This window comes from Sus scrofa, chromosome 6 (assembly GCF_054392235.1).
Source record: "Sus scrofa isolate SSC_HxYL_T2T_F1_AM1 chromosome 6, Sscrofa_HxYL_maternal_Yorkshire_Landrace_v2.0, whole genome shotgun sequence".
NCBI lineage: Eukaryota > Metazoa > Chordata > Mammalia > Artiodactyla > Suidae > Sus > Sus scrofa.
In genome coordinates this window covers 68676875-68696994 of record NC_139388.1, presented here as the reverse complement: position 1 = coordinate 68696994, position 20120 = coordinate 68676875, and the positions used below count along the sequence as shown (strand labels likewise).

Here is a 20120-nt window from a genome sequence, read left to right as displayed (position 1 = left end):
CCTTGGGTTCCCGGCCCCTCCAGCTGCCACACTCCCTGGGAGCAGAGTCTGGGCCCCTCCATGCCCCAACCTGGGCCCTGGGGCCAGCCTTCTGACCGTGACCTGCCCCTCCCTGGCAGGGCCCCGTGGCATCGGGCGGTGAGTGGACTCAGTAACTCTTGGTGATGGGCTGGTCTGATGAGGCCCAGCTGCCTGGGGGTCGTCCCTGGGCTGGCACTTTGGGAGATGGCCCCACCGGCTGGGGGCTCCGTGCGGCCGCTTCCTGAGCCCCTTCCTCTCTCTGGGACTGAGGCTGCTTCTTCAGGAAACAGAGGGGGGCTGGATGGCTCAGGGAGTTGGGCCTGTTGCACTGGGGTGGGGGGACTGACACCCAGAGGGAGGGTGCAAAGGCAGGAACCAGGGCCTGGGCAGGGAGAAGGAAGGGGAGGCAACCCTCAGAGCAGTGTCCCCCTGGCTGCTCGTCCCGCGGTGGGGGGAGGGGCAGGAGGCCAGAGGGCAGCTGGTGCCCGCCCTGCAGGTCTCCCAAAGCGCTCCCCACGTTCTCTTAGGCGGCCCTTGCGCTGACCGTGCTCCTGCAGGCACCTGGCGGGGAAGCAGGGCAGACCCTGGTCCAAAGCCTGCTGGCCCTGCCAGGCACCGGGCCCACCCCCGCCCCCGCCCCGGCCCTGCAGCGCCGAGGACCCAGGCCTCTGTCACCCCGCACCGAGGGCGGCAGTAGCCCCTCCTGCTGCACAGGCCCGGGCCCCCTCTCCTCGTAAATCGGAGCCACACTTGGTTCCCCGCGCGGCCCCTCCCGGCCCCCTCCCACCTCCTGCCGTCATTCCTGGCAGAGGCCGCAGTGAGCTCACTCATTACATAAGGCATCCGAGCTATTTCTTGGGGGAACGAGCTCCCCCACACGGGGCCCATTTCCCCTCTCCTCCTCCAACCAGCAACCACCACGCACCCAGGGCGTCTGGGCACGAGGGGCGAGCCTCCTTGCTGCAGGGGGCCCCAGAACGAGGGTGAAGAGAAGGGCTGCAGCTCTTTGCAGCTTCCCTGGGGCTGTGGGCAGAGCCCCCACCCGCCCCCGCCCCAGGCACCATGGGAGGGAAGGAGGCCCTCCCAGGGCACCATCCTGTCCCCAGGGGGGCGGGGGGGAGATGGACTTTCTCCCCAGGACCCGTGGGCTACCCCCCCCACCAGTGCTCTTGTGCTCCGAGCGCAAGAATGGTCCGGCCAGGACTCTTGTTCTTGGGGGAGTGGCAATCAGACTTCACTTTGGTCAGGACAGAGGAGTCTGGCAAAGCCTCCGATGGGAGGTGGATGCCAGCCCGGAAGCCCATCGAGGCGGCAGGCGTCCTCCCAGGACTCGGTCTGGCCTCAGCTGTCGGGGGAGAAGGGCCCGGGGGACCTTGGCCATGCTGCCTCATTTCTGCGGCCTGGGACCAAAGGCCGTCTGAACGGACACGGGGGCCCCGGCGGGACGCAGCTGGGGGGTGGGCTGGGCTTTTTGGGGGCCAAGTGCGCTCCCTGGCCTGGAGAGGAGCAAAGCAGGTCCCCTTGTCACCTGCACGGACACTCCCGGAGGGGCAGTCGCGGGCCGGGAAGGGCTGGGCCCAGCCGCGACGCCCCCAGGCCTGGGCCGCCAAGCCCGAGAGGGGCCGCCTTCCTCTGAGCTCCGTGTTCGGGAGGAAGAGGGGAGGAAAGCGGCCCCAGCGCTGCCGCCCGCCCCGCCCGGACTCCCAGACGCTCCCGCCGGGAGCCTGGCGCGCCACACCCTGCCTGGGGACAAAGCTCCCGGGCGGGCGGGCGGCAGGGACCCCGGGGACCGCGTGCCAGCGGGTGGCACGGAGCCGGAAGCCCCGCGGCCCCTCCCGCCGGCTCCCAGCCCGGGGCCTCCGTCCTCCTGGAGACACGCGGAATGAGACCGTGTTTTCCTTTCTTTGCAGAGACTCGCGGTCTTGGAACTTGCAGCCTCTTGGGTTTGCTATTTTTACCCACCCTGAGCCTTCCGGTCTCCATGGCGACGCCTCCAAACAGCAGATTCCAGGCGGCAATGACGTCACCTTTCCCTTTCCTGCCGCCCAGGCCTCCAGTCACCGCCGCGGGGCCAGGGCTGCAGCCGCTCTGGACACCTCCCGCCTCCCCGGCCCCTCAGCAGCGGGGCCAGGAGCAGCCGTGCCTCTGCCCGGGCTCCCTGCCACGCGGCCGAGCTCCCTGCGGGGGCTGCTGGGTCCTGGCGGCTGGACCTCGCATCAGAAGCAGGGGACCGCCGGGGCCACGCAGGCCGGCGCACCAGGAGGCCCTGTGGCCCGTTGTGTGACAGCGGCCCGGGACGTCTGGTCCCCTCCGTGAGGCTGCCTCACTCCAGGCCAGGGGCCGCTGCCCGGCTGAGGGTCCCGAGGCCTCAGGCCCCACACCCTGGACCTGGTCTGGCAGCAGCACTGGGGGTGGCGGCCCCTCCTCCTGGGCCAGGTTGCCTGCAGTGGGTCACCCGGCTACGTGTCACCCAGCTGTCCTGTCAACGCCCAGCCTGGGGGCCGCCCTCTGCCCAGGCCAAGGATGGGGACCCTTGGGCCAGAGGGCCACCTTGGGCCAGGACTGGGTGGGAGGGTGGGTCCCCTTCGTGGAGAAGCACCCTCGTCCTGGGTACACGCTCTGCCGTGGACTCAGATGTTTGCCAAGATGGCCTCAGTGATGCCTCGCAGGATGACAAGTGCAGCTGGGAGAGCCTCGTCCCCTCATCCCCTCATCCTTTCACCCCCTCGTTCCTGCCATGGTCAGTTTTTCCTTCCGTGTGGGAGCCTACAGAGCCAGCGCACCCAGACACCGAGCCTGCAGAGGCCACTTGCTTGGTGGGCTGCTGGGGCTGCATCTCTAAGCAGGCCCTGCTCCTTCTGTCACCCAGTCACCCACAGGGCCCAGGACACCAACCTCCAGCCCACCCCCACCAGCCTCAACTGGACCTCATACGCTGGGCCTGGGGCGGGGAGCAGGCGGGGCCAGGCCAGGCCGAGAGGCAGGGCCACACGGGGTCCTGGCAGCCCCTAGAAGGACAAAGAAGGCACTTAGCAGATCCCGTAGCCAACACCTCTGCTCCCAGAGAGATACCGAAGGGAGTTGCTTTCAAGGCCCACATTCCTGCTCTCCTGCTGGATTCCAGGTACGAAGTCTCGACTCGTCTCCTTCTGACTCAGGCAGGCGGCTCACAGGTCTGGGCAGGAGGCAGACAGGTGGGCGGCCTGTCTCCGGAGCCCCACACAGACACGTTCACAGAAAGGTGTGCAGAGAGCCATAGGGGGAGTGGTGCCTTTCAACCGGCCACACTCCAAGAGCCCCCTGTCCTAGGGCCGCGTCCCTGGGCTCAGGCCGGGAGGAGCCCATGCCGGCTGGGATGCTGCTCCCTGAAGGGAAGTGGCTCCAGCAGGGAGGGACACGTGGCCTGCGCCATTAAGTACCCACCAACCCTCTCTACCTGGACAGGAGACACGGGGTCTGGGGGCTGTGGGACCAAGCGGGGAAGCCCTCATCCTGCAGCTGTGAAGTCGAGGGCAAACGGCCTCTGGCCCTGGAACGTTCAGGTGGCGGCACCCGCCGTCACTGCAGGACTCTGTGCCTCTGCCTCCTGCCTCCTCCCCCAGGGCTTTTATGTAACGGCTTGGACTCCTGGGATGGTCCCTGTGCTCTGGTTGGCCAGGCACGTCCCACCCAGGTTGGGGTCCAGGCGGGGCCAGGGGTCTCTGGCCCTGAGGGCAGGGAGCACCAATGAGTGAGCCCCACGCCAGGTGCAAATGTGGGACTGGTTTCTTCCACTGGGTTTATTGAGGGCCTACCTGGGACGAACAGGAAGGAATTCCCCCTCTCGAGTGTCCCTTAAAAATTACATGTCCAGGGAGTTCCTGCTGTGACACAGCGGAAACAAATCTGACTAGTCTCCATGAGGATGCGGGTTCGATCCCTGGCCTCACTCAGTGGGTCGGGGATCCAGCGTTGCTGTGAGCTGCGGTGTAGGTCACAGACTCGGCTCGGACCAGGAGCTGCTGTGGCTGTAGTGTAGGCCAGTGGCTACAGCTTGGATTTGACCCCTCGCCTGGGAACTTCCATATGCTGCGGGTGCGGCCCTAGAAAAGCAAAAAAAAAAAAAAAAATTAGATTTCCGTAGGTTCTAATTAGACGGGAGTGTGTACAGTGAGGTGGGTGGGGCGCTGGTGGAGGGGCTGCCCTCGCGGGGCTCCAGCGGCCTGACAGGTAAGAGGGAGCATTGTAGGCACAGTAGGGGCAAAGGCCCCGAGGCCAAGGCGCTCAGGCCCAGAGGGTCCATGCAGAGTGCGGGGCTGGTAGCCAGAGGGCGTGGGTCTGCAGGACACCCCCAGCTTTGCTGCCCTGGGGGACGGGGCTCCGGGGGCGCTGCTCCCAGCCAGGGTGGTCCCCAGAGCTGAGAGGTGGCTGGAGCAGCGGCCGGGTGAGCTTCCCTGGGGAGGTTCAGCAGCCAGCACCCCGTGCCTCCACCGTGCTGCCAGAAACCTGAGGGCGAGGCAAAGGGGAATCGATTCAAAGCAGATGGGTGTTTTTCTGAACATCGTGTCCCCGTGCCGTCCCCAGCCTGGCACAGGGCAGGAGAGCCCGCTGAAGGCAGGCACAGGGCAGGAGAGCCCGCTGAGGGCAGGGCCCTCACCCACCCGCCTCAGCCCCATTTCTGCCCCAGGCAGCCCGTCCCCACCCGGCCCAGGGGCATTGCCCGCTCCCCCCCCCCCCCGCCCCATCCTGCTGCTGCGTGGGCCTTAAGGCAATTTCCAAGGACAGGGCAGAGCTGGTGGCCTCGGCCTGCCACCCCCAGCCCCACACCCGGGGCCCACAGACGCCACAGGGAGGGTCCCAGAGGCCACAGGCCTGGCATTGGCCTCCACCCAGCACCTTCCCCAGGCCAGTCCACCTTCGGGCCAGCGCTGCCCAGCGGGCTCCCCTCTCCATGAGTAATATTTAACTTGGACGGGCGGGCGGACAACTGCAGGGAGACTTAACAACAAGTCTGGTTGCGATCTGCTCGCCAGGAAGCAGGGGGAGGGGGCAGCGGCGGGAGGAGGGGGCGGGGGCGGGAGGGGAGGGGAGGGGGCGGCGGCGGGAGGGGAGGGGAGGGGGCGGCGGCGGCGGGCGGGCAAAGCTGAGGGGGAAAAAGGAGGCCGGAGGCGGGCGGGAGCCCAACGCCTGGCCGGCAGGGCAGCGGGAGGCCTGCCGCCCGAGGCAGAGCCTGAGCCCCCGCCGCGGTCCCCGTCCCCGCGGGACACTCCCTGGGCCGGAGGCGCCTGGGCTTCCGCCGGGCGGCAGGAGCACAGACACGTGCACACGCGCACACACGGACCCCCGCACAGACCGCGAGCACAGGGACGCGCGCGGAACTGGTGGCTCCGTCTCCGGCCGAGGATGGAAAACGCCTGAGGGCAGGAGCGGGCCAAGGCCCCGCGTGGGGGCGGGAGGGCGACCGCGGGCACGCGGGGCGCTTCCCGGGGCTCTGTGCCTGCCGGGGTGACCACCCAGTACCCGGCCAGGGCGCCCTCGTCCTCCGGGAGAAGCAGGGCCATTTCCGGGCGGCGATCGCTCCAGAGCGCTTGGCAGCACCAGGCCTTCTTGCCGCGGCCCCGGCGCCCCCGGCCGCAGGCTTCCCTGGCCCCCGGCTTCTCCCAGATCCGGGCGTCCACCAGCCCACACCTAGGGTCGGGGGTGGGGGGGCCCGGGCAGACCCCTCTCCGCAGGCCGGAGAGGAAGGGCCTCGGCTCCCCCTGTGTCCGGGACAGGGCGTCCTGGGTCTCCGTGGCAGGTGGGCCGCCCCCCTCTACCAGGACCCGGCCCTGCCGGCTGCCCCCGAGCCTGGGGCCCAGCTCCCTGGAGTCCGGTAGACTTGCCTCTATTCTGGAATGTGGAGTCTAAGTGGGCAAACCATCTCTCCCACCAGCCCACGTCTTCCCAGGGAGACACACCCCTCTTCACCTGGCCGCTGGTCCCGATGTGCTCTCTGGCAAAACATCTACCCGGAGCAGGGGGGCCTGTATTGCCCACTGCGAGGAAGGGCCACCAAAGCTGGTGGGAACCCCGCACCAGCCGAGCAGGGCGCCTCACCGGGGAGAGGACCGTCCCCCGGTCACATGGCCTGGTGTGGGACAATCTGAGCGAACCCCTTCCCGCCTCTGGTGTCAAAGCTTCGCTTGGCAGCTGTTCTTCCACCAGAGAAACTGTCTCCTGTGAGGCTTCTTAAGCATCAGCATCCCCGCCCTGATGGCGGCCTGGACAGCGACGTCTGTCAGAGCCTCTGCATTCACAGCCCCTCTCGTGGGCTCGGCAAAGAGCCTGGACAGAGTAAGGACTCTCTCTCCAAAGTGTGCTCTTGGCTGTGCTGGGAGGGGTGGCAGGGGGACCCCATCTCCAGGAGGAGGCCTCCCACCGTACTGTGCTTCTCTCCCACCTTACAGACAGGCCGGCGAGCAGGGTCAGGGACGTGACGCCATGGGGGCCTCCATTCCTCCCCCACCTGGAGAGAGGGGGCCAGCGATGAAGGTACCTGGACCGGGGGGTGGCCCCCACCCGGAGCAGAGGCTGCAGAGCCCCTGGGAGCCGATGCCCCTGGGATCTCCAGATGGTGTGTTGAGACCTCATCCCAGTTAAGGGGGGGGCCTTTGGGGAGTGATGGGTTATATGGGTGATGGATCATTTATTAGTGACCTCATAAAAGGGACAGTGTCCTTGGCGCGTGGGGACAGAGAGGGAAACCCTCCGTGGTATTTTGTCATAGCAACCGGAACAGACTGGGGCACAGCCAGCCTCCACCCTCAGGCTGGGCTGAGAAGAAACGGGGCCACCAAGGCCGGTGGTACCCGCAGGAGGGGGGTCTCCAGGGCTGGGGCCCCGGGTGGGAAGGGGCAGCACCCCCGCACGCACACTGATGCGGCATTTGGTGGAGGGTGAGGGGGGCCTCCTGGGAGCCCACAGCCTCCAGGGGGCAGAAGGTGCCCAGAGCATCATCACGCGCTCCAGCGGGCATGTGGCAGGACCTTCGGAGCTTCCAGGCCCTTCCCCTGCCCAGGGTCGCTCACCGCCCACGGCGGCCCAGAGCTCCTGGCACATGGCCGCCGGGCGCGTCCTCTGCGTGCAAAGCGCAGCGAGCAGAGAATGACCCGAGAGGAGGGGCAGGCGGAGGGACCAAGGCCAGGAGGGCGAGGCAGGTCGGAGGTGGGCAAGTCGGGGACCACTGGCCGTGGACGAGGGCAGCACCTGAGGGCGAGAGCGGGGGGGCCGGTGAGGGCCGAGTGCTGCAGGGTGACCTTGGGCAGCTGTGGGCAAGGCCATGGCCCTGGAGACATCAGAGGGACAGTGGCCACACCAGCCACGTGGGCAGACCCTGGGCAGGTAGGGTGGCTGGCCGTGGGTGCAGGGTTGGGGGATGGTCCTCTCTCTGAGTCCCCTGGCGCCTCCACAGCTCAGGAGCAGCCCTGTGGTGAGGGGGCACGTGGGCACCCAGGGTGGGAGGGCTCCCCTTGCACCCCCCTCCCCATGGTGCTCAGAGCGGCAGCACTCCCGTCACTGCCTGACCTCCTCTCAAGGCCACTCAGTGGCAGACATCAGCAAAGCCACCCCTGCAGCAGCACAGGAGACCCAGGTTCAGGTCCCAGCTCAGAGCTCACTGTCCTGCGGCAAAGGACAGAGGGCTGGTTGGCCCGTCTGTACTTGGGGCGGGGCCAGAGCCCCTCCGTCCTGGGGTGGGTGGTGAAGGCGCCTGTGTCCCAGAAGTGACCTGCCCCCACTGCTGTCTCCGGAGCCACCACCTGCCCCTCCCTGATCGGGTGGGCAGAGGGGAGGACCACGCTGGGCTCGGCTGTCCCCAGCGAGGGTGAGCCATGTGCACGGGGTGGCCGGGGCGGGGCCTGACCCACAGTGTATGTTAGGAGGGTTTGGCCACCGAGGAGCCCGTGGTGTCCCCGAGGGAGAAAGGAGGAAGCAGGGGAGGGGTGATGAGCCGCCGAGGGGGGACCAGCTGGTAGGCCCCCCCCACCTCCATCTGCAGGGGTGGGGCTGCTGTCTCAGCGGGTGGGCTTCGCCAGCTCGGAAGGTGCCCACTGCCCATGGTGGGCTGTGCTCCTGAGAAGGACCCCCAAACGAGTCACGTGTCCCTAACTCCCCTTCCCCCCGAGCTCTGTGGGTTTTCTTAAATTCCTGCACACTCTCCAGACCCTTCCTGAGCGGCCAGATGGGCCCGAAGCTGCCTCAGGAGCTGGGAGAGGCCAGCTCCCTCCCTGGACGGCTCCCTCCCTCCTGCCAGGATTGCAGCCCAGGCCTGGCCTGCAGAGTGGCTGAGGAGGGGGTGGGAGGAGGGCAGCCAGGCTCAGAGGCCCGAGGGGGTTCGGCTGCCCGTGGACATCTCCAGCCTGATTCCAACTCGTCCCGGCCCCACCTTGGGCTCAGGCAGGAAGAAGGCCAGTTCAGAGAAGCGGTTCCACAGGGCCGCCAGCCACAGCTCCCGCTGGCCAAGTCCCCTGCAGGCCTCCAAGGGGACACTCAGGGGCTGGGCTGGCCTCTGGCCTGGGGAGGCTCCCGTGGCAGGAGGCTCAGCGCCCAGGGCAACGGGAGTGGGCGGAGCATGCGGGGTCTGGCTGTCCCCGACTCCTGGACAGTGAGGCCCGGGGTCTCGGGCAGAGAGCTGGCCTGGCCCCTTTCGGCCCCCCCGGGCCAGACAACCAACAGCCAGTTATGCCCAGACCAACTGCTGCCCTCAACCTGGCAGCGGAGAAAGGTGACACGGGCCCTTCCGTTGGAGGGGCTGGTGTCCCCGTGGGGTCTCAGGCAGATGACCCGTGTCCTGTGGCTGCCGCTGGCACCTCTGGGCAGCCAAAGACTCAGAGGGCGCGTTAAACACCTCCGGGACTGGCCCCTGGGGGCGGGGTAAGGAGGCAGTTTTCTGCCTGTGCCCGCAAGCCCGTCCCACAAACCCCTACCCTTTACTGCCAGGGAGGTCGAATAGCTGTCTGCTGACCCCTGACCTGGCCTCCGTGTCCACACTGGGACAGGCTAAAGCCTTTGTGCCCTTGTGACGGGAGGAGGAGGGGAGCGGGGGGAGGGGGGGACACGGCTGACGCCAGCAGCTCCTCAGATGGGGACCCCTGCCTCCTGAGGATGGCCCCGCCCGAGGGGACCCCCAGGAAGGGGATCAGAACACTCAGACTCCCTCAGAGCAGGAGGTCGGAAGTCAGGGTGACAGGTGGGCATCTTGGGAAGCTGAGGTTCCGGCCAGGAGATCTGCAGTAAGGAGGTGAGAAGCCTCTAGAGTCCACGGACAGGCTCTCTGGGAGGGGAGGGCGGGGGAGGGCAGAGAGGGAGGGGCCTGCCAGTGTCGCCCATCCCGGTTCTTCCCCGGACAGTGGGAGCTGGGCCACCGTCTCAGCCATGGTGGCAGCAGCGTCCCTGCTCTGGAGGATGGTGACAGGACCCAGGGCAAGAAGCGGGGCCTGAAGATGCCTGGGGGTCTCCCAGCAGCACTTGGTGCCAGGTGACGACCTAGAGAGGCCTGAGTCCCAGGGCCGGCCGGGTCCGTGGCTGCTGCACAAAGGCCCCCCAGGGGGCTTTAAACGTCGGGACCCACTAGCTCCCACTCCGGGTGTCTCTGCCCCGCCCCCCCTGCAGCAGGGACGGGTGCGGGTGGGGCGGGGAGCATCCTCCGGCCTCGGGGCTCCAGGTGTCCCTGGGGTTTCGCCGCCTCCCTCCACCCTCCGCCCACACAGCCCTCTCCTTGCAGGGACACAGGCCACACCGGATCAGGGAGCCTGAACCCAGAATGGCTTCATCTTAACATGACTCCAAATAAGCTCACGTTCACAGATTCCCAAGGGACACAAACTTGGGGGGACACTGTTTGGCCACCCAATATCCTCAAAGCTTGGTCTCTGCCTTGCATTGCCACTCATCCTCAGGCTCCCCGTGGCTCCAGGTCCTTGGTGACACAGGCGCCGGCCATGGCCGTGAGGAGGGGCCTCGAGAAGGGGACCGAGGGCACCCTGGCCCTCACCCCGGTGGGCAGCCCGCACCCTGCTCTGCTGCCCAACGGATCGCCCGATGTTTCCTGGGTAACTGTTTCAACCCAGCCTGTCTGCCTGGCACTCTGCACACCCATGAATGCCACTGCCTGGCTCCAGGCGGGCTTGCCTGTTTGGCCCCCACAGGCCAGCAGGTGAGGCCGGCACAGCCCGCTGCATGGCTGCGTCTGAAGGCCGGGGTCCGGAGAGGGGGTGCCCAGCCCTCGAGGCCGTCCTCACGGCTGGCGGGCACTGCCAGTGGGGCAGTTGCACAGAGCATGTGCCCCAACCCACGGTTTCACTTGGAAATTGGAGGCTGTGCGGCCAGTGGGCTGGGCGTGCCTGCAGGCCTTTGCCCACCTGTGCTGTCTTGACGGCACTTGCCCAGTGCCCTGATAGCAGAACCAGCCCCCTCAAAATCAAAGGATGGGGTGGGGAAGCCGATGGGGGTGGGGCTCAGACCCTGAGCCTGCCAGTGGCTCTCGGCCGAGACCACTGACGTGTAGTCGGGCGGGCCTTGGAGTCGAGGCCTCAGTGCCATCAGCGGCAAACTTCGCTCCCAGGAGGGAGGGCTCGAGGATGCCAGGGGCCTGGACACCTGTCACCCTGGGGACTGGAAGGTGTCGGGGAGGGTCAGGCCCCTGAGCAACTGGCTGCGGATGTCCCCCTGAGTCTGGGGCAGGTGCCTTGGACGGGAGGGGTACCCGCTTCCCCAGCCAGGGAGAGCGTGAGGGAGGGGACCTCACAGCTGGGTCTTGCCCGCGGCTGCAGGGTGGGGCCTGACACCCCCGCCCACTGGAGCCCTTTCTGCTTCGCTGCTGCAGGGGCGCCTCCTCCAAAACGCTGAAATCTTCTCTGTAAACACGAATTCGGCTTGTGAAAAATTCGTTTCCTCGTCGCCAGCATCCGTCCCCATCAGAAATTATTTTCCAGTAAAGCCCGCTGCCTGTACTGGAGCAGATGGCTCAGAAAACGGGAGCCTTTCAATCAAGTTCAACTTTTAAACTTCCTCCAGCCCCACCACCCACATGGCGTCTTGCTGGTGATGCCGGGACAGCTGGTACAAGGTGGGTCCCTGTTCATCTCCAGAAGGACCCCGTGCAGGCCCGGCAGGCGGGTGGGCAGCTGTCGGGAGAGCGGCGGCCCAGGGGACCAGGAGCAGGGCTCCTGACAGGCGCCGGCACCTGCCACGGGCTTGGCACAGGGGTCACCCCAGGCCTGTTTTCTGTGGAAGCGCCCCGGGCTGTAGGTCCAGTGGTGATGGGGAGTTAATCCCCAGCAGCTGGATGAAACCAGAGAGGAGAAGCCCCAGGAGACAGCTTTACATGTGGCTCTGCCTCCCCCCACCCCCACCCCCACCAAGCATGGCTCTGAGGCCTGGCACTTAGCACAGGCCTGGCCTGAGTCCTGGCCCCCCCACCCTGGCCCACAGCGGGTGGCTGAGACCAAAAGAGAGTGGGTGCTGAAGGCCAGAGCCAGGCACAGCCCCGCCCAAGAGCCCCTGGGGCCTGCACCTCTGAGGCACAAGCGCTCTCCCGGCCCCTGTCTTGGGTCCACCAGGACCCTCCCTGCTCCCACTTCGCCGCCTGTCTAGGGCCGGGGAAACAGCTGTGTGGTCTGTAGTGGAGGCTGGGATGCTGAAGCCCCCAGGGCTGGGTTCCTGGGGCCCTGTGGGGAGAAGCAGTAGCTTCCTAGCACTGCCCAAGGCCAGGCACACACGCTGGCCATCCGAGGCAGGGTATCACTCCTGGACGTCCCCACGGCTGGTGCTCAGAAGTACGGTGACATTGCCAGGAAGCGCTGAAGCAGCAGAAGCCAAAGCCAGGGCAGGTGGGGCTGTGTCTGGGAACTGCAGACACAAGCCTTTTGGCGTCCTCGGTCTGCTGGCACCCGTGAGCCCTCACACCTGGGAGCCGACAGGTTACCCCCTCCGGGCCCTGAGCCCACCCGTGACAGCAGCTCCCTTTGTTCGTGCACGTGCACCTGGCAGACTCCAGGAACGAGACCCCCAGGGCTCGCTGGCACTGGGAACCGTCCTGGCTAGGATTTGGCAGCCCCAGGGGACACGACTGGTCTCCTGGGTGGTCTCGACGTGGGGACATGTGCCCCAGATGGGGCACCCCGACACGGGGTTGGAGAAGGGGCTGTGCCTTGAGGAGGGCGGCATTGTGGGAGCCCCTGCAGGAGGGGGCGCAGAGCAGAGCCCCAAAGCTGTGGGGTTGGGGGAGCCGGGAGTCCCCGTGGCATCTGCTTGCGGTCTGGAGAGGAGCTGCCTGCCCTTCCGTCCCCTCGCATCCCAACCCCGTGATCGCGGGGCGCAGGCCACCAGCTCGGCACCAGCGGGAACACTGAGGGTGCCTGGGCGTCTGCTGCCACCAAGCGGCGCGTTGCAAGGTGGCTCGGTGAGAGTGCTGGCGGGCACCAGGAAGCCCCCTCCAGGCCCCGCCCGCTGCCGAGGACCCCAGCCCGGACTTGGTCCTTGCACTCTATTTCTTAATTAAGGAAACTCAGCTCCTGCTCTTGTAAGGAAACGACCTGGTCTGAGCTGCAAACGGAGGCTCAGAGCTGCCATGTGCAGGAAGGCGGCAGCACCAGGACACGCCTGGAAGCCGGCGGTGGGGACGCCGGGCCCCAGCTGTCTTCCTGCCCGGTTTCTCCTCCTCGGAGGCCTCTGCAGACCTAGGCCTGAGGGGTGACGGGGGGAGTGCCCGGCTCAGCTGGAAAACGGCTCCCCCAAGGCCAGGCCGCCTCCCCACCTCAGTGCCACCTCCGCGGTGGAGGGACGAAGCCTGGCCTCCGTCACCCCAAAGTTTGCGGTCGGGACACGTTCTGATACTGTCACAAAGGGTAGGGCATCGCATGGCCTGAGGAGCAGATCGTGGGGGCCCCCCGCGGACGCCCTCAGCGCCCAGGCGGGCAGGGGTCCGAAGCAGGCGGGGTAGGAGCCACGGCGCAGGGCGCACGTCGGGAGTGGGGAGGGGCCCGGTGCTTCCTGGGCGGGGTCGCGTGCGGGCGGGGGGTGGGGAGGCGGTGGGGAAGTTCCGGGCGGGGTGCGTCGGGGCCTCGGGGCGGGGCCTGTGCCGGGGGCCGGACCTGCCGGGGGCGGGGCCTGCCGGGGGTGCGGTCGCGCGCTCACTTCCGCAAGGCGCGCGGGCTGCGGGCGCATATGGAGGCGGCGCGGAGGACGAGGCTGAGCCTGAGCCGCCGGAGGCCGCCCTCGAGGGTCGGGTGAGGCTGGGGAGGCTGGAGGCTGGGGCGGCGGGACCGGGGAGCGACCTGGGTGGGGCCTCGTGTTCCCCGGCAGAGCAGTGGCCGGGTGTCGAGCCCCCCCACGTGCTTCCTGGGACCCGCCTCGGTCCCGCCCGCCCTGCTCTTCCCTACCGATCCCTCCCGCGGGTGCATCCCCAACCCGGGCCAAGCCGCTCTGTCCGCGTTCCTCCCCCGCTGAGCGCGCCCTCCAGGGCCGCCCCCAGCCCCGCTCCCGGGTCCTCTGGGTTCCCTCGCCGAGTTCTCCGCCTCTCGCCGCCCCAGGCCCCGCAGCGACCCCCCCGGGTCTCCCCCGGACGGCGGCGAGTGTGCGCGGCTGTGGGCTGAGCTGCTGCGCGTGGCGAGCGCGGATCTGAGCGTGGACGGCGAGCTGCCGCCGCTGCCTGCGTTTCCCGGCCAGGTGCGTGTGCGGTGACCCCCGCGTGGCCCCGGGTCTCCGGCTGGGGAGGGGCGGCCGCGGCCGGCGCGGTCCGACGACCCGGTCTTGCAGGAGCCGAGGCGCAGCCCCGAGCGCGCGCCCATGGAAAGCTTCACCGTGGGAACGGAGACCTTCTCCTGGACGCCCTTCCCGCCGCCCCCAGCGCGAGGCAGGGACCCAGGCCGCTCGTACCGGGTGTTCCGCGGGGCCGGGGGGCGCCCTGGGTCCCCCGCGCGGTCCCCCCGACGACCCCTCGTGCCCGAGCCCCTCAGGACCCCCAGGGCCGAGGAGCAGCTGCCGGACGAGCTGCCCTCCGAGGGGAAGAGGTCCGTGGAGGGGCCGTCCAGCCTGCAGAGCTGTCCCATGTGCCAGGCTGACTTCACCCGCGGGTGAGTGGCCGTCCTGGGCCTCCCCTCCCCTCTGCTGCCCCGTTTGGAAGCCACGGCCAGTTTTGGAAGGCCGGGGTCCCCCAGCTCCAGTTTGGCATTTCAAACAAAGTGCAGAGACCTTGCAGATCAGTGGGAGGTCACAGGACTCAGGGGCGGAGGCCCACCTGCTGGTCCCCTGACAACCCCTGGGCCAGCAGCGCAGGAAGGCAGGGAGGCCCCTAATTGGCTCTGCCTGGGTCCACCTGACATCTGGGAACTTGGTGGCAATGGTGTCCCCTGGCTGCAGCTGCGTTCAGGGCCCAGCCAGGCCAGAGGGTGGGTTACTGAGTGGTTCTGTTATACGCCCACGGCACCTTCCTGGGGTGGGGTGTCTCAGTGTCCAGAGATGCTTTTTTCTTTTTAAAAACCCGGCATAGGACGTTCCCGTCGTGGCGCAGTGGTTAACGAATCCGACTAGGAACCATGAGGTTGTGGGTTCGGTCCCTGCCCTTGCTCAGTGGGTTAACGATCCAGCGTTGCCCTGAGCTGTGGTATAGGTCGCAGACGCGGCTCGGATCCCGCGTTGCTGTGGCTCTGGCATAGGCCAATGGCTACAGCTCCGATTTAACCCCTAGCCTGAGAACCTCCATGTGCCGCGGGAGCGGCCCAAAGAAATAGCAAAAAGACGAAAACAACAACAACAAAAAAAACTCGGCATATATTTTTATACCTTTTGAAAGTAAGGGTGACATGGGAGTTCCCACGGTGGCGCGGCAGAATCGAATTCAACGAGTATCCATGAGGATGTGGGTTCAGTCCCTGGCCTTGCTCAGTGGGTTGGGGAGGGGACATTGCCATGAGCTGTGGTGTAGGTCGAAGATGTGGCTTGGATCCCACATTGCTGTGGCTGTGGTGTAGACCGGCAGTTGTAGCTTTGATTGGACCCCTCACCTGAGAACTTCCACATGCTGCGGTTGCAGCCCTAAAAAACAAACAAACAAACAAGTTAAGTTCCAACTGTCCAGCATCTGGGCCACGTGTCCCATAGCTGAAGACACAGCTATAGGATTACAGGGGTGAGGATGGCAGCAAGAAGCTCGGTCACGTGAAGCAGGTGGATGGCAGGTTTCGTCTGTATCCCGTGGCCTGGAGACTGTTGAGTTACACCCCTCGTCTTCCAGAAGCAAAACCAGCCCTGGAGGGTGAAGGGAGTGGCCTCTAGAACTAGCTGCTGATGACAGACAAAAAGTCATCAAACCAGGTATCAAAACATGTAGCACAAAACCACGCAGGAGAGAAGAAACCGGCTGGAGTCAAACATCCAGGCTCCTCCAGGGGTGACGTCTCCCTGCACCCAGCCCTTGGGAGTCTGGTGTGGTGGGTGAGGCGGAAGGGCACCCCTTCCACACAGCCCCCTGACGGCTCAGGGTGGGGGCAAGGGGAGCAGCAGGCTGTGGGCGTGGGCGAAGCACCGCCTCCCCCGGCCCGCACGCAGGGTCAGGCTTGGCCGGAGGGGCAAGATGCCTGCACAGCTAGTAGCACCGAGAATTTGCAAACCATTTCCAGACGCAGCATCTCACCGCACACGCCTCTCGCCTGCACCGGTGCTTCGGCTGGTTGTGGGCTGCAAACACCAGCCCCCTGGCCCTCCCCAGGAAGCGGCGAATGCTCTTTAAAACTCCAAGTCCTCTTGATTCACAGCCTCAGAAGAAACCCGGGGATGGAGATACTGCTGGGAGTGCTGAGGGTCGTTGGTTTTCTTGGCAGAGGAAGCCCTTAGGCTTCCTGATGCTGTCAGGGCACCCCAGCCCCTCCTCCCCCTCGTAGGGGCGGCTTCGTTCTTGGGCCGCCTGCTTTCCTCCGTGGCCTGGAAGAGCCCCCTGGGGATGGGGGTTCCAGCCGGACGCCTAGGATCTCAGTAGTCAGTGCGGGGGGGGGGGGGGGGGGGCTGGATCTCCATGTGTCTGGAATGCTTCTAGCAGCTTCTTCCCTTTGATTAAAAAGGAGGGCGTGTGCCCTTGTCAGGCCACGGCCTAAGACTGCAGGTGACAGGGAGACACTGTTGAGGGACCAGGTCTGGGGCGGGGGGGCAGGGAGACACACAGAGCCACGGGAGGGTCCCAGTTAGGGCTGGATGCAGAAACAGGACTGTCCCTAGAAAACTGTGCTTCCAATGATTCTGGGGGATGCTTTTGAGCAGAGATGGAGGCCGGGGCCCCTGGGCCCAGGGAGCAGGATCTGGAAAGGCCTTTTCTGGTTTGGTGGCTCCTCCCCGCGGTTTCTCTGAGAGCGTGGCCAGCGTGTCCCTCTCTCCTCCGCAGGCTGGCCCCACTGGACATCGACGGCCACCTGGCCCGGTGCCTGGCGGAGAACGCGGGAGACGGGTGGTAGCGGCACCCCAGCTGCTAGGCCTCCGCTCCGCGTGCTGAAGTCCTGCTGCAAAAGCGTGTCGGTGCGGGAGCCACGTCTTTTCTCTGGGTCCAGAGCGAAACAGCGGGTCCTTTTTTCTCTTTGGCTGATGCTGCGCAGGGCGCTGGCTGAGGTGGACAGGCCACTCGGCAGACGACCAGCCCCAGGCAGGCGGCAGGGATCCTGTCCCGAGCAGTGTGGGTATCTGTGCCGGAGCTGGCGCAAGGGCACACGTCCTGCTGGCTGCATGGGCTCAGCTCACATCTCATGACCGTGTTCTGATCCCCTGGGTGAATCTGTTCCTTTTGCAGCCGCAGGTGCCTGTCAGTGCCTGCAGCAGCTTCCCCGTGAGTTGGGACCTTAAGGGTGGGACCTGGCCAGCCGGTGACACCTCCTGCTTGGCCGTGTTTTGTGCAGACTCTGTGCGGCTGGGAAATGGGGCCAGAGCGGGTGGAGGTGGTTTTCCTTCGCGGGCTGTCAGCCCACGGGTTCTGGAAGTGCCTTGTCTCCACCTCCGCCACGTGGCCGCGGCCCTGGCAGCAGGACGGGCAGGAAGGGAAGGCCAGGCTTCTTCCAGAAGCTGTATTTTCCTTTCAAAGACACCTTCTGAGGGGCCGCGAGAAGACATGGGGGAAGCGGAAGGGCAGTTACTCAGCCAGAGACGTGGCCTAAAGAGGCTGCCTGCTGTGTGAGTCCCAGTGCAGGACGTTCTAGAAAAGGCAAAACTGCGGAGATGCTACCAAGCTCAGTCGCTGCCAGGGCTTAGGGAGGAGTGGGCGGTCTGCAGGCAGAGCGCAGGGTTTGGGGGCAGTGAAAATACCCTGGGTTACAGGGGTGTTTCCACGACACGCGTGTCAAACATGGGTCCAAACCACAGACCCTGTGACCCAGATGTCAGTGCCCCTTCTGCGGGCTGGGGACGAGGACAGGGGCCCCGAGGACTCTGTACCCTCCCCTCACTTTTGCTGTGAACCTAAAACTGCTCTAAAGAATAAAATCTTTCTTAAAAAACAGCTTCAGGAGTTCCCGTCGTGGCACAGTGGTTAACGAATCCGACTAGGAACCATGAGATTGTGGGTTCGGTCCCTGCCCTTGCTCAGTGGGTTAACGATCCGGTGTTGCCCTGAGCTGTGGTGTAGGTTGCAGACGCGGCTCGGATCCCATGTTGCTGTGGCTCTGGCGTAGGCCGGTGGCTACAGCTCGGATTCGACCCCTCGCCTGGGAACCTCCATATGCCGCAGGAGCGGCCCAAGAAATAGCTAAAAAGACAAAAAAAAAAAAAAAAACAGCTTCAAAACCCTTTGCTTCCTGGAGACACAACTTTTCATGGAAATAACAGTGAGTCTGTTGCCGAGGTCTTCAGGGCCATGCGTGACATGAGTGGCCGTGGCCTTGGTGGGAATTTCCACCTCGCTGCTGGTCACGGTACAAGACTATAAAACCGCGGGGAGTGTCCCTGCCTTGCGGTGCTGCTGTCACCACTTTGCAGGAACTGCAGAAAGGACACCTTTGTGGAGACGGAGCCGCTCGAAAACACGAGGATTTGTGTCCAGGCCCCACCCCGACACCTCCTTCATCTTTAACTTATAAAAACAAGGGACAGCACAGTCTCCTCCTCGGGAGCACAGGTTACGCATGCGTTTTGCACACGAGCAACCACAGTGGGAACCGGGAAGCTACTTGGTGACACCTTGACACTGAAAGAAATGCCTTCGATCAGAACAAACTCAGAGCCCCCCGCTGGGAGAAAGGGGAGCTCCCGAGGCCATTTGTGGCCCCTTCCTGGGCGCAGCAGGATCTCTGCCCACTGCAGGCGATGTCAGCAGGTCCCACGCTCACTGGTCTTAAGTGACCGTGTAGCCCTCATGGCGGGTCTGTGACCGGATGGCCTCACCAGGCTGCACACCTGCGAGGCCCACGGCGGCTCTGGCTCTGCTCCCTGGTCCATGTGTCAGTCTCTGCAGGCAGGTCCTCTGGGTCCCCACTGGGGGATGGTTGCCACACATCTCCACGCTCCACAGATGCTGCTCTGCAGCTGGGACCCCACTCAGGGCCGGAGGGTCCAGTGACCTTGGGTGGCCAGGGGCCCAGGGTCTAGGGGCCCTGACCCCAAGGAGACCGAGGGAGAGCCCAGGCAGCAGAGGGTCACAGCCGGGCAGCAGTTTCTCTCTTGTCACTTTTCTCACCATGATCTGCCCGGAGCCGCCAGCCGCACGGGGGCCACGTGGTGCAGGGAGATGGACCGGCAGGTGGGGGGAGCCCTGCTCACACTCTGTCCATCCCCGCACCACATGCGATGGCCCAGGGACTTAAAAAACCCACATGATTTAGCTCTTTCTAGAAAATCTTGGGTTGGGCTTTTCCCCTAAGAAAGAGGGTGACTGGGTGCTCTTTGCAGGTGATCAGAGTGAGAGGTGAGCTGGGCCAGGAGGGTGCAGCCCGTGGGCGTATTCTGACTGTTTAACTGTAAGGCTAGGGCCCTTCATACATACATCTTTCTAAAATTTCTAATTCTGAGCATTGTTCCTCATAAAAATATTTTCCAAAAATCTGATACATAACACAAGACATCAGGTAGGCACTGCTTAGTGTTTTCAGAAATATATTTTGTGCAGATTTAGTTTCCAATTTTCTTTTTTTCTCTTTTGGTCTCCGGGGCTTTGGCGAGCAGTGTTTTAGAGCCTCCAGACTCCAAGTTTCCTCCTGAGTCTAAGGCTCTGGTGGGGACCAGCAGTGCCCACGTGGGTGAGCTGGGCGTTAGACCACAGCGGCTCCTGCCAGGATCGGCGGGAAAACATGTGTTCAGTGTTAACAACAGGAACTTACCGGCATTTAGAAAATGTTCTGGATGTGTAAAAACTCTTCGCGGCAGCGCGTCCCTGCAGGCACTTCGCTCCCGTCCCCAGCCCACACCGCTGGGCCGGTGCCACCCGCGGAAAAAAGGCATCAAAGGGAAGCCTCGTCAGCATCGGGACACTTTATTCCTCAGGACATTACAGGCTACCTCTCCCGGCGGAGCAGGTCCGTTCTGGTTCTGCGGAAAGTGTGCACCTTCGAAATCGGGGGACAGTTTCTCCCTGGACACGGTCACCGCGGGGTCTCCGCGGCGCAGGCACGAGAAGCAAATTCCTCCAGCGCGCGGCGGCCGCGCAGCCGGACGAGAGGGCGACCGGCTCGGGCCCAGCCTGGCATGCATGCGCTGTGGTCACGGGCAGAGTCAGGGGCGCCGGCGGCGGTGCCCCGGGGCCCAGGGCCGCCTCACACGGACTCCTCAGTGGACAGCAGCAGCGGGTTGATGTACTCAAACCCTTCGAACTCTGACTGGTCGATCCTCTTGATGACGTCCCTGCAGGCGCGGAGAGCGCAGGCGCGCTGGGACCCTGCGCCCCGGGGGGAGGGGCCCACCTCCGGCCCCCACACGAGACTCCGCCTCCCGGCAGCTCAGGATCCGCAGCCCCGCCCCAGACCCCATGGGAGGCTCCGCCCCCGCCCCCGCAGCTCATCCCCACCCCCGCCTTCATGGGAGGCTCCGCCCCCGCCCCGCCCCGCAGCTCAGGACCCCATCCCCAACTCCTCCCCCCCCAACCCCGCGAGAGACTCCACCCCCACAGCTCAGGATCC

The 20120-nt window shown here is 65.6% G+C and overlaps 3 protein-coding genes across 4 annotated transcripts in view; 2 read left to right on the top strand and 1 right to left on the bottom strand.

The window, feature by feature from the left end:
* The first annotated feature begins 978 nt into the window (after positions 1-978).
* Positions 979-12975, top strand: LOC110261079 (uncharacterized). Its single transcript, XM_021095200.2, has 4 exons — positions 979-3145; positions 5933-6333; positions 6447-6613; positions 10862-12975. Exon 1 carries the CDS (start codon positions 1084-1086, stop codon positions 2335-2337), a length of 1254 nt encoding a protein of 417 aa, XP_020950859.1. The 5' UTR covers positions 979-1083; the 3' UTR covers positions 2338-3145; positions 5933-6333; positions 6447-6613; positions 10862-12975.
* A 196-nt stretch (positions 12976-13171) lies between these two features.
* On the top strand, positions 13172-17512 carry FAAP20 (FA core complex associated protein 20). Of its 2 annotated transcripts, NM_001435426.1 has the most exons (4): positions 13173-13265; positions 13569-13704; positions 13795-14111; positions 16412-17512. In NM_001435426.1, the coding sequence occupies exons 1-4, from the start codon at positions 13204-13206 to the stop codon at positions 16479-16481; spliced, it is 585 nt and encodes a 194-aa protein (NP_001422355.1). In that variant the 5' UTR covers positions 13173-13203; the 3' UTR covers positions 16482-17512. The 2 variants fall into 2 exon arrangements, with proteins under 2 accessions (XP_084814670.1, NP_001422355.1); XM_084958544.1 differs by lacking the exon at positions 13795-14111 and having other exon boundaries at positions 13172-13265.
* A 1572-nt stretch (positions 17513-19084) lies between these two features.
* PRKCZ (protein kinase C zeta) overlaps positions 19085-20120 on the bottom strand; it is a gene marked incomplete at its 5' end in the record, with an annotated part of 85859 nt that continues 84823 nt past the window's right edge. The window contains 1 exon segment of the mRNA NM_001204374.1: positions 19085-19845. Coding sequence (NP_001191303.1) covers positions 19758-19845 — 88 coding nt within the window. The 3' untranslated portion in view covers positions 19085-19757.